The sequence below is a fragment of the Pelophylax lessonae genome (genome assembly GCF_965119305.1).
Source record: "Pelophylax lessonae genome assembly, chromosome: 1".
Lineage (NCBI taxonomy): Eukaryota > Metazoa > Chordata > Amphibia > Anura > Ranidae > Pelophylax > Pelophylax lessonae.
In genome coordinates, this window is record NC_138768.1 from 380752507 (window position 1) to 380765739 (window position 13233).

Here is a 13233-nt window from a genome sequence, read left to right on the forward strand (position 1 = left end):
GAGAACCGCCACCAAAAGCACTCCAATCTCACCACTGCTTACCAAATAATGATGATCCCCATGACAGAGATCACATAAGCCCAAAAAACATGTGTTGGAACAGGAACTCCCACTCGCTGGTCCCGGATGGCAAGCTCAACAAATGGTGTGATATGGAACAGAAAAGCAGGGACACTCACATAGCGCAGACTGCTAGAAGTTTATTCCCACATATATTAAAATTGCACTTACAATATTAAAAAGATGATCTCGCATCGCAAATCTATGCAAATGGACCTCCTCTCGGTGTTCCTCGGCGTTCCTCGTTAGACAACCAAAAAGATGTCCGCCACGTCTCCTCCACGCCACAGCGCGCGTCACCAAGAGCGCCACCCTGACTGCTGTTCTGTCAGTTATTAATACAGTTATACAGATGAATACAGGTCTCTGTGTTCATGTAGCAAGCCCACCCCCCCCCCCCACAGTTAAAAAGCACCCCCTAGGGACACATTTAACTCTTTGATTGCCCCTGGTGTTAACCCCTTCCCTGCCAGTGTCAGTACAATAACAGTGCATATTTTTAGCACTGATTACTGTAGTAATGTCACTGGTCCCCCCAAAAGTGTAAAAAATGTTAGGTGTCCGATCTTTCCGCCACAATGTCGCAGTCCCGCTAAAAATCGCTGATCGCCGCCATTACTAGTTAAAAATAAATAAATAAATAAAAATGACATTAATCTTTCCCCTAGTTTGTAGACACGATAACGTTTGCGCAAACCAATCAATATGCGCATATTGGGATTTTTTTTTTACCAAAAATATGTAGCAGAATACAAATTGGCTTAAAATGATAGAAAAAAATAATTTTTACTTTTTTTTTTTTGTTTGGGGAATGTTATATAGCAGAAAGTAAAAAAATATTATATTTTTTTTCAGAATTGTCGCTCTTTTTTTGTTTATAGCACAAAAAATAAAAATTGCACAGGTGATCAAATACCATAAAAAGAAAGCCCTATTTGTGGGGGGGGGGGGGAAGGACATACATTTTATTAGGGTACAGTGTAGCAGTACCATGCAATTGTCATTTAAACTAACAGTGCTGTATCGCAAAAAATGGCCTGGTCATTAAGTGGGTAAATCCTTCCTGTCCAGAAGTGGTTAAGAAGAGTACCAGTAATTTTTAAGTACTCGCCGATGCCTATTTTTAGTGTCATGTAACACATTAAATGAGCTAATATATTGAAGTGGTAGTAAAGGACTTTTAATGATTTATGCCTACAGGTAAGCCTATAATGGGTCTTACCTGTAGGTGCAGTAATTATCTCCTAAACGTGCATCACTTAAGCAGCGCTGGAGACATCACTGGTGCATGCCCTCTATGCTCTGAATGGATGGCATGCCGTGCTGCGGCCATGACTCCTGAGTGCATATGCAGGAGTGGCTTTATGGCGGCTCAGCCAGTCGAACAACTACAGCCCGCAAACTCAAATGGAAGACTGGGTGAAGATGGAAGCCCCTGGGGGGAGCTGTGACAGCGCTCTGCTAGAGGGCTTTGTGTTCCTTAAGTCTTTCATAATGTGCTAATATGCGATGCATACTAGCACATTATGCTCTTGCAGGGAGAAGTTTTTATTGTTTTTCTTTTTTGTGGTTTACTACCACTTTAATCTAATACCTATTAAACATTATGTGCAGCCCGGTCACAGTGTAATTGTAAAAAGAGTCAGTTACGACTCGCACTGAAACCTGCCCCACACATATGTGAACCCAGACTTAAAGGTATCGGTTTTAGTATCGGAACATTTGTACACATGCTTAGTATAGGCACCGATATCGGTGCAATGCTACTATACTGTAGTCACATGGGCTGCTCGGATTTGATGGAGAGGAAATGCTCAGCATAGAAACTCACTGAAAACTGAGCATGTGCAGAGTTGCCACCACAGCTGCAAAATCCCTTGCTGAATTGGTGACCTGAACAGAAGGTGGAGATGGAGAGCAGCAAAATCAACCAGGTTTTTTTGCAGAATACAGAAAATTAATCTCCTAGTGACACAAAGTGACTGTATGAACAGCATGTAAAAGCTTTTATTGATTAGTTTTTATGATGTGGGTTTAGAGACACTTGAAATGCAATTGGTTGCAATGCTTTTATTTGCTGGAGTAGACGTTTCATGCTCCAGTCATTGAAGCCCTGAGCACATCTGACCTTTTTAGAGGGTGGTTCAAAGTTTAAGTTGGTTAGTTCTCCCCTTCAGCAGAGATCATAAATGTGGCCAATACTAAGGGGATCCTGGGGCAGTGTTTTCTCCATGTAGGTCTCCATGTCATTTCAATGCCAACAAAATGATAGGTGCACTTTAAAAATCACGCATGAAAGGACACTTTTTAAAATGTATTCAGTATATTTCAATATACTGCTGTTATTTAGAGTTTTTTTCATTTGTCTTCTTCTGTAGAGGAAGCTCTCATGTGAAGACGATACCACACTATAAGGAAGAACAATGTGCACCAGCATTAAATTTGGAGACCAAAAAAATTCTGGATTTGCAGGCTCCAATAACAAGGTATAATAATTTTTTCCTGAATAACTGTTATCTGCTGGTTCCCTTATGAAAATTGATTACTTTGTGTGTAGTCACTCTTACATTCAGTGTTCTATTTTGTAGTATACAGTCCATGATGGAAGACCTATTGGTGGCTACAGAGGATTGCCTGCTTCACCTTATTCACTGGGAAGGCATGACAAATGGCAGGAAGGCCATCAACCTTGCAACAATTCCATTTTCAGTTGACTTTCAGCCGTCCAGAGGTACTTTTTTTTCATGCATGAGGTGTTCTTTGAGAGATCATAATTATCATTGTTCTATCTATCAATATACACCCAGCATGCAAAACATGCAGGTTTATTTTAAAATGTTGTTGGTGTTCTTATGCTGTAATCGCCAGCAGACGTTTGTGCTTTACGTTAAATTTGAAAAAGTTAGTGGTATAAATAAATAACAGATATTGCAAATGTTTGTGTCTAGCTGTTGACCTTCATTTTTTTTTTTTTAGTTTTATTATATTTATTATAGTTCAAATTTTTATTTAAAGTCCAACTGCACTTTGTTTAAATCGGCTAAATACGTTCCAGGTGCAATACAAAAGATGTGCAAGAGTCCTACAGTTTGTTTTATTTTGAAAGCAACCTAAGGCTATGTTCACACTATTGTGGTCTCTCCGTGTGCTACAGTTTTCTGATCTTGGGGGTGTCTTTAAGAATTAAAGTGATTTTTTTTTCCTATAAAAATGCCAAACATGTTATACTTGCCACCTCTGTGCAGTTGGTTTTGCACAGAGCAGCCCAACTCCTTTTCTTGGGTCCTTCTTCTGTGCTCCTGGCCCCTCCCTCCTGTTCAGTACCCCCACAGCAAGCAGATTGCTATGGGGCACCCGAGCGGAGTCCCTGTGTCCATTCAGACACTGAGCCCCGACCCTCTCTCCCCTGATTGGCTAGCTGACTTTGATAGCAGTGGCAGCCAATGGAGCCGCTGCTGTGTCTCAGCCAATCAGGAGGGAGAATATCGGACGGCTAAAACACTCGTGGACATTGCTGGACAGAGAGGGACCTCAGGTAAGTGTTAGGGGGGCTGCTGTACACAGTAGGCTTTTTATCTTCATGCATGGAGATAACAAAACGTTTTGCCTTTTACAATCCCTTAATTGGCACTCCTACACGTCTGCTAACAGCAGAGCATTTTTGCAGGAAAGTGTGCGATCTAAATGCAGTTCTACCCCCACATAGATGTGAGCCTAGCCTTAGTGGAAAAAATTGACAGCATGCTGTAAAGAACGACAGTTGCACTCTGTGTGGAAATGGTAGTCTTTCTGCAGAGGTCCAACCAATCCCTGCTGAATCCAAAACGGAGCTCTCCATTTAGAAGGCAACATGAACTTTGCTAAATGGAAAGCTTGAGCTCAAACTCTAACCACTGTTTTCACAGTCTTCCTCTGAAGCATGTTGGCAGGCTTTTCTGCTCAGGCTGTTGCTGCTTTTCTACAGAAAATAAACTGTAAGGCCCATTTCACACATATGGACATCCAAACTTTGACAGATGAAAAACGGACATCAATGCATCTCTATGAAAAACGAATGATCATCCTATTTACATCTGTTTACATCCACATCTGTCGACATCTGTTTTTTTTTAAACAAAAAATTGGAACGAGCAAAAATCTGATGTAAACGGACAAACAGTCTGTTTTTGCATTGGTAGTGGATGTAAAAAAACCGATGTAAACTGATAAAAAACGAATGTAAACTTCATCCGTTTTTTTTTTTTAAAACATGACTGAACTGATGGAACGAATGTTCCGCATGTGTGAAAGGGGCCTAAGATTTTGCACATGTTTTATTGTTATGCATCTGGAATGTATTTACCTATTTAAACTGAAAGTTTAATATTGAGGTTTAAGCAATACTACATCTTTTGTGTGTATCGGCAAGGTTTAAATTTAAAAAAATAAATGCCTAATTAACCTTTTTGTCTTAATCTAAAGCCAACCATAGAGACTGTTCGAATTTTGACCAGTCAGGCAGGGACTGACCGAGATTCAAACCATGTATGATTGTTCAACTTGGGTACAACCAGCCTGTCAGATTTTTCATGCTACTATTGCCAGCAGCTGTAGCCCCTAGCAATAATCACTGTGTGTTCTCCCCGCAACCCACTTGATAGGCACCTATAGGCATCTGTACAGAAGCTTGATGGCTGATATGAAGCCAGAGCCATATAAGTTGTCTGTCTTTTCTGTTGGACACTATATAGAGAGAAAAGCTGGCTTGCAGGCAAATGGAAGTGCCTTTTAGTTTGGTGTAATTTTCAGTTTACATTTTTTTGGATCCACAAAGTTAACATTAGGTGGATTTTCAGGATGGATAGCTCCTTGAATTTGTGAATAGTGGTATGCTGTTACAATCCTATGCCTGCAAACCTTTGCAGTCAGATGTTTTGAAACTTTTTAAGCTCCTTGTCTTTCTTTGATCTGAAGAAAGCTAGTGTGGATCCTCCTTTAGAAATCAATTCAAGTGTCTTTAAAGTGGAAATCCATGCAGTACTTTGTTTTTTTTATTTTTGAATAAAATATGCAGTGGTTGGAGACTTATGTTTTTACTACTGTACCAGCCCCTGTAGGGGAGATTTTCCATTACTCAAATCTCTCCAAAAAGGCCATTGATGGAAACCATTGAAGGAAAACTGTTGTTTACCTTTATCCTTTCTGCCAGCAGCCAATGGAGATGTTGCTTTTCTGTAGCCTCACTGACATTGGTTAATGCACTTTGCATGTAGGCATTACATTATTATTATTATAGAAGATTTATATAGCGCTTTACACATTATGCCTTTTGTTATAAAATAAGAGTGCAATTTTAATGCTCCGAAATCTCAAGTTTACAGTCCTGCCAAAATGTCAAGTTATGTAAGGTTTCAGATAGTTTAGTCCTGTGCCTTGAAATGGTCACACAATTGATGAGGTCTGTGTCTCTTGTTCTTTTCCTGTAGGTTCATTTTTGGATATTGGAGATGTACACATTCGGGAGATGGAATATTGTGTCACTCTTGATGGGTTTGCGGTTGTGTTCAATGATGGTCGTGTTGGCTTTATTACCCCAGTTTCAAGCCGTCTCAGTGCTGATGTAAGATCCCAGCTACCAAAAATGTTCATTCCTTTTGGATTTTGTCAACATTTTCTTTTGACTTAAAATGGGGTTCTGTATTGCTTTCCATGCACTAACCGCTTCAAATGCTTTTGATACAGGTCTTAATAACACGTCCCCTGGGGCTCCTCCCCTATAACCTTGCCTTACTCTGTGAATCCCCAGATTTTGCTAGTGTACTAAGGTGATGGACCTCTTCTCCCTTGTGGAGAAATGGCTCCAAACTTTATTACCTTATTATTATGTTATGTTTGGAATTTTCAATAGTTTACAATAGAAACAGTGCATCCTGATTGGTGGAACGTTGATAAAACCATAGAAATTGTGCCCGAACTTTATCCTGTGGGGATGGTCTGTCATTTTTTTTTTTTTTTTTTTGGGCAGTGGATCCTACACAAGCGCTCCCCTTGGCACCTAGTACAATGTGTTCTAGTCAGCTGCAAGAGTGCTATACAGGTCTAGGGCCATTGTCCATTTCTATGGAACCCAGATAATAACCCTTGAAGGGTATGCCCACTGTGATGGGCGAGACCTAGACTCTTTACAAGGACCAGCAGCATGGGCAAGTAAGACAGGGTTAACCTGTATTTGACTGTTCCTGTAATAGCCAAGGTTATGTTTAAAATGTATTTCACATTCTGTGTAAACTTTCATTTTGGCTTTAAAATGTAACCACTTAGAGCTTAGGCTCTGGTGAAAGACTGGAGTCCTCCTGCCATCTTTCCACAAGGACTTTTGGTACAGGACAGTCTGCAACCATCAGTATTCAGCACCCTGCTTTGGGAGTACTCCACGGGGATATATTCACACTTGTAGCAAATGGTGAAATCCAAGCACAAGGGAGCCATGGCAAAAGCTTGGCTAATGGTTGCTTTGCGACAGTCTCAAGTGACACTCCACCTCAGAGTGCTGAGGCTTCCCTAATACTGGAGCAGGAATACCTTATCACCTCGGTCCCTGCATTTGGAGCTGCAAATGTCAGCATGCAGCAAGTTGCCTATCTGACTAAAGAGAAATTTTCTGCATCCATGGCCTTACTTGGACAGTGAACAGCTTTAATACAGCCAGTTCTGTCCAGAGCAAAGATCCACCAGACTCCTCACCTAATCTAGTCCTTTCCTTTAGTGTTGGATCCTACAATGCCCACCCTTAAAGAGGCAAGCACAAGAAGGATACAGGAGGACCTGGAGGAGGTTTTAGAAAGGACCTAGGAAGATCTATACTAAAGCCTAACATGATCAATCTACTGATGGGGTGCTGCTTTTCCCAGCTATTCCCAAGGGCCTTTGTGCTATTCCGATTTAACACCTTTCTGTCTTGTTTAACTTCTTTGGGTAAAAAGAAGCCTGCAAAGTCTAAAATTGCTTGTTCTGTTCAGAATGGAACAAAAGGGACAATTTATGTCTAAAATGTTTAAAACTCTATCCTATAGAAACGGAGTTTACTACGAAATGGACAGTGCGAATAGTAGATCCAACTGTCTTATGCTTTAAATAGGCATCTTACTATATCACCAAATGGTATTTCTGCCTTTAAGGATCCTGTCCATAGTAAATTTTAGACACTCTTAAGAGCTTTCTTCAGGCTGGCTGGTCCAGCTCTGCAGCCAGCAATCGCTGCTTCGTCTGCCTGTCAGACTCCAGCTACCTGGAACTGGAACTTGTGCAACCAATGTGATCCTGTTTTCCAGGATCCTGCCTTAACAGAGGACCTACAGCGATCATCCCCTCTCTTAGCTATTTTTTGAGGGGTTCTTCTCAAGTACCAGACCCAAAGACAGTTTGCAGGAATACTCCCTCTAGGTTCTTATCGTCTTCCTATCTTTCGCACCATCTGAATAGGTAAACAGTCTTAGGTCTACTCTTTAAAACATGTTGCTCTAATTTCTTTTTTTGCTAGATTGTTTTATCTGATTGAGAATATAATGTAAAGTTGCAAAAATACCATTTGTTTTAGGTTTTCCTGGTAACACAGGATCAAATATTGTAATTTAACAAATAATGTGTAACAGTTGTTTGTCTTTACAGCAAATCCATGGAGTTTGGGCACCAGATGTTGTTGATGGAACATGTGTGGCAGTTAATAATAAATATAGATTGATGGCATTTGGATGTGCTAGGTAAGTTATATTTTAGGCAAGTTATATTCTACAAGGATGGAATTAGTTTGTCTTCAGTTTCCAAATTAATCCTTGTTCGTTTTGTAATTGAATCAATCACAGATTTTAAACATAAATTATGAGCAAGTTCTAAGGTATTCCAACCATGCTAAGTGCAAATTTTTTCTTGTTATCACCCCTATTAAGGATATCACTGTTTGCTGTAATCATAGTGTAGATAGAAAACTATGCGTTACTGCAGCAGCAGTGTAAGTCAGTATCTATTCATTTTCTAGTAGGCATGTTTTCCTAACCCAGCTGTAGGTGTATAGGTTATATTATAGTGTTCACAAAGGGACTGCTCCAGGGAGCTATCCACAGACATCTTCTGCTTTTGCCTTTATTAAAAAATAAAAAAAACTCTTTGTCAGCATTAGAAAAAAATTGAAAAAGAACCTCCCTGCAAAAGAAGACTCCAACTTTCACTCTCCAATAGCTACAGCATCTATCAGTTCTAGGCATGATGGATGCCCATGTTCACTGGTTCTGTGGTATGAACCACTAAGCACAGTGCGGACAAAGCCTCTGACACACCCAAAAGTATATCTGATACTGGATATTTTTTGACTGCTCTAGCTGTTGACGTGAGTGAAGATTGAAATCCATGTCAACCATAGAGGTAAAGTAAAGTGTTCTGTTGCAGAGAGCTGCTTTTTTCTTTTTTGGATGGTAAGACCCCATTCAGACTAGCGCGACTTGTTGACAAGTCGCGGTCGGTCGCTCGCCATTGAGTAGTACTGGACCCGTTCTAATAGGAGCGACACAAGTCGCTCCGACTTAGAAAAAGGGTCCTGTACTACTTTGGGGCGACCTGGGAGCGACTTGCATAGACTTCCATTATGTGAAGTCCCTGCAAGTCGCGCCGAAGTCGCCCCTCGAAGTCGGATCACCTCAGTGTGAACCGGCTCTTACAGAGAAACTTTAATCACTTGCTGCCTATTGAAAGAATATGAACATTGTAGATGACAAGTGGTTATACCAGGATCATGGATGCGGCTATGACCCTGGTATAATTTTTTTTTACAACCAACGATGAGCTTTCATGTAAAAATTATCTGGGCAACTTTACAGGTCCCCATTTCCTTTTACGGCACTGTGGAGCCCCCTCCTGGCTCCGCCCGCCACAGTTCCTTGGCTCTCCCGCTACATGGGGAACCCGGGACTGCTGTAAACAATCAGGTCAGCTGCCCACAAAGGACATAGAGAAACATCAATTCCCTGATCTCCTCTCTGATGAATAAAGCAGTAATGGGCAAGGAGTTTGTCACTTCCAGTTTCAGAGCTTTCTTTTCCTGGCTGTTACATCTGATCAGACAAGATCTGTGTTTGATCACATGCTTTGAAAGGCAGGGGAGATATCAAGTGTTTAATAGACCCATGATATCTCCATAAAGAGTACCCATCACTGCCGAAAGCTATCACAGGGGATTTTGTTCACTCCTTGTGATAGTATTATAAATAAGTGAAAAAACATGCAACATGATCTTTTATATTTTACAAAAAATGGGTGTTATGTTATGTTTTTATGCACTAAAATTTAGGTCTATTTTTCGTTAAAAATTACCATTTCTCTTTCGTACATTGACCCAGCTCCTGATTCTTAACCATTATATTGCCCCCTACAGGAGTAGGAAACTAGGCAGAAAAAAAAAGCTTGACTACACCTATGGGCAGTCCGAGGGGGTATACACCGACTCTCAGCTATAGGCACTTGAGTTCCTTGCTGGGATCTCTGGTCCTGGTGATTTTGTCTTTTTAAATGGAATTTTTTCCTATCTTTATTTTGTTGCTGTGAGAATCTACAATCAATTGCCAGACTGGGCGACGGACTGGATAATCTAGATCCAGACGGTCCCCCTAGTCTGGCTAGCGAGAGTGCGCGCAGGCCTTAGCTCCTCGCTAGGTGGCCCTGCGACATAGCACCACTGGACGGAGGGCTGGCCTGCGAGTTAAACGTCCCAAGAGGGCGCATTCAACCTGGCCTCGGCCTGAGTCGCAGCGTTCCTCCTGGCCAATGGAACAGTGGTCTGTCCGGAGCGGTGCCCACTCTGTTCCTGGTATGGTAAGTAGCTCTCCCCCCCTCTACTGCTGGACGTGGTACCCCCGGGTTCAGCTCCTTCCTCCCCCCCCCCCCCCCCCCAGCCCCTCTAAACTTTTGATGGTCACTGTGGGTCTTTCGCCCCCCCCCCCCCCCCCCAGGTGAGTTATGAGCTGGCTTTTGCCACATGCTCTAAAGAGGGGTTTGTTGGAGTTGCTGCTGACTGGGTTTTTCCTGGTGCGCAATAGGGCGTTGAGCAGGGTTCCCTGCCACCCTGGGGGTTGGTGACTAGGGCAGGGATGTCCTCTGGACTCTCTGCAGCGGCTGTTGGGCTGGAGGAGCAGATGGTTTAGCATCCGCGGGTCTGCGCCTCACGCGGCCAGATCCGGCCATAAATTTAGGCCTACTGGTCAAAAGCTATGTGGGGCGGCCCCTGTGAGGGTGGCTGAAGCCGTTGCCTCCCGTTGGGCATCCGCCCTTCCCTCCGCTGCCCCTGGGTGGTTGGCTTTGCTAGGCGCCCACAAAAATTTAGGTTTGCGGCCCACTAGGCCATGTGACCGAGTTGGGTGCCTCCGTTGGGGGGGGGGGGGGCGGCCCCAGTGAGTTTGGCTGAATCCCTCACTCTTCCTTTGGGCATCTTGCGGACTGGGATCCGTGCACTTGCGGCTGGGCCTCCATGAAAATTTAGGCCGCGGCCTGTTAGGCCATGCGGTTAGCTTGGCGCGTCCTTTGGAAGGGGTAACTCTGCGGGTTTTTTTTTTATGACAGCTTTGCCGCCATTATTGTGTGGGGCACCTGCCCCTTTTTAATGCTTCGGGTCCATCAGGGTAACCTGCCTGCACGTCCGTATCACAGCGGGCCTTTTTTAAAGGGGGCTATTTCCTATTATGCGGGCATCCATGGAGGGGCTTGGAGGGCGACCCCCTTGTCTCCTTTTTGCGGAGTCCAGTAGGTGGTCCATTGGTGGGCCCACAGTCAGCGTTCCCTCGGCGGCCCTCCCCTGATTGTTGCATCAGATCCTGAAATTGTTTCAGCCAACGCGAGTCATCCTGCTGGGTCTGTGTCCACACACCCTCAGATAGCGGGGATAGTTCCTCTTATCCTCTAGCCGCGCATGAAAAGGCACTGGTGGATGCACTGTTTGTGTCAGTGCTTGAAATTTTAACAATGGAGGTTGCGGCTGATGCTGCGTCAGAGGCATCAGTTCCTTTCGGCACCCACAGGCCCTCTAAAGCGGCGAGGGTGTTTTCCCTTTCCGCTTACTTTTACAACATTGTCCCAAAACAGTGGGGTTGTCAAACGCAGTGGTTCCTAAGCGTTTTTTTGCCTTGCGGTATCCTTATGAGGATTAACTGCTTAAAAGGTGGATGGTTCCACCTGTAGCGGACTCGTCGGTTTCCAGGTTGAATAAAGCTACCTTCAGTCCGGTTGAGGAGTCCCTGGCCTTTACAGCTCCAGCTGATAGGAGGGCGGAGGCTCTGGCCCCCCATATGTTCGCTGTGGCTGGTTCAGCACCTAGGCCAGTATTTACTATTGCCCTGGTGTCACAAACTCTCAACGAACGGGCTAAACTTTTACACCAGGACCTGGAGGGGAAACGGCTTTCCCCTGTCTTGCAGAGCTGGCGGATTGGTTGATCCAGGTGCTACAGTTTATATGTGATGCTTCTTTGGATGCGACTCCCTTGATTTCTAGGCTGTCTGTATCAGCAGTGGTCCTTCAGAGTATTATCTGGCTGAAATGGTGGCCTGCGGACCAGACTTCTAAGAAGGCCTTATCTGATCTTCCCCTTGTAGGGGATCGCCTGTTTGGAGCTTCCTTGGATGACATCATTAAGGGTCTCACAGGGAGGACACGTACCCTTCTTTCGTTGGCTACCTAGGGCAAGGAGCCTGTCATAGACATGGGCCATTCTCCTCGGCTCATGAGGTGTTTTTCGTCCCTCAAGGTCTCAACACAAGGGATATAAAGTCAGGGCCTCCACCGGAGGTTCAAAGAGGACCTGGTCTGGCATGCCACAAGCGGGCTCTTGCAGACCTGCGGACAACGCTGCCTCTGCATGAAGAGGCGCCCTCACCCTTATCTGGGGTGAGGGGAAGTCTTCACTGGATTCATGGACCTCCCTGGTACAGGACGGGAAGTTATTCGGTCAGGTTACAAGATCGAATTTGGTCTTATCCTCCGAAAAAGTTCTTCCCTTCTAACCTGCACTTGTCCCCAGATCGCTTACAGGGCCTCTTTGGGACAATACAAGACTTGTTACCTTAAGGGGTGATTGTTCCGGTCCCGACTTCGGAGATTTTTTTTTCTCAACAAAAGTGGAGTTACTCTTTATGCTCATCTGTATTTGTATACTAGCTTGGCTGCCCATAAAAGTTTACAATAGGGGTTGGAAGCTAAAATAATACCAATAACTTGACACTATGTGAAGCATTTTGATATTCTCTTTGTTGTAGTAGCATTGCCATAGCAACCATCAGACAACCAGCGAATTCTCCAGTAGCTGTTCTGATTAAATTTGGTTTAACCACTTCACCCTGAGTGGACATCATATGACGTCCTGGCATTTAAGTGGTGATATTGGGATGATGCTTACAGCTATATGCATCATCCTGCTATCCAAATTCCCTGTAATGTAGCAGTTATTTGAGTGGCTATAGAGCCAAACATTTGCATTTGAAAAACCTCTGCAATAAATACCATGTGACATAAAAAGTATAATGTGTTTGGGGTTCTAAGTAATTTTCTAGCAAGAAAATGATGATTTTTACATGTATGTGAGAAGTTTCAGAGTTGGCCCGATATTGAAGTAGTTCATATACTTCCAGAGGGTGGTAACTCCTAGCAGCCTTTTCGATTTCTGCTTTTTGGAGTTAACTGATGAATGGTTTCCAGTTGCTATAGGTTCATATAGTTTTCACATCATCATTGCCCTGGGCTGCCTAGTTAATTTACTTTTTTGTAGGGCGTGTAAGTCTAGAAATAGGATGTGGTCCAAAGTACCCATTTAAGGAACGGACCCACATTTGGTAGCTTTTGTTCTAAAATTAAATGTTAGAAGTATGGGATTTAGGGAAAAAAAAATGTATACTCCAGTCCAATGCTGCATCTGTACCCCGCCGGCTCTGCACTGAGAACTTAGTGATTAAACACTGCTAATCGCTCAGTTCTCAGTATTCTGTGAGCAGAGAGCCAGAAACTGTCAGTCTCCAGCACTCTGCTCTGCTCCCCCCGCGCTCACTGGAGCGTTGAGCTGGGGATGGGGTGGGAGGGGCTGGCTTAAGCTCACAGCAGATCGCGGAGAGGCTGAGCCAGCTGTCGGTTCAGCCTTCTGGGCAGATCCCGACCATATGGTTG

The 13233-nt window shown here is 43.7% G+C and overlaps 1 protein-coding gene across 1 annotated transcript in view; it reads left to right on the forward strand.

Moving 5' to 3' along the window:
* RIC1 (RIC1 homolog, RAB6A GEF complex partner 1) overlaps positions 1-13233 on the forward strand; it is a 236308-nt gene that overhangs the window by 132686 nt on the left and 90389 nt on the right. Inside the window, exons 4-7 of the mRNA XM_082259802.1 lie at positions 2439-2546; positions 2649-2791; positions 5526-5659; positions 7708-7799. Coding sequence (XP_082115928.1) covers positions 2439-2546; positions 2649-2791; positions 5526-5659; positions 7708-7799 — 477 coding nt within the window. The remainder of the gene's footprint in view (positions 1-2438; positions 2547-2648; positions 2792-5525; positions 5660-7707; positions 7800-13233) is intronic.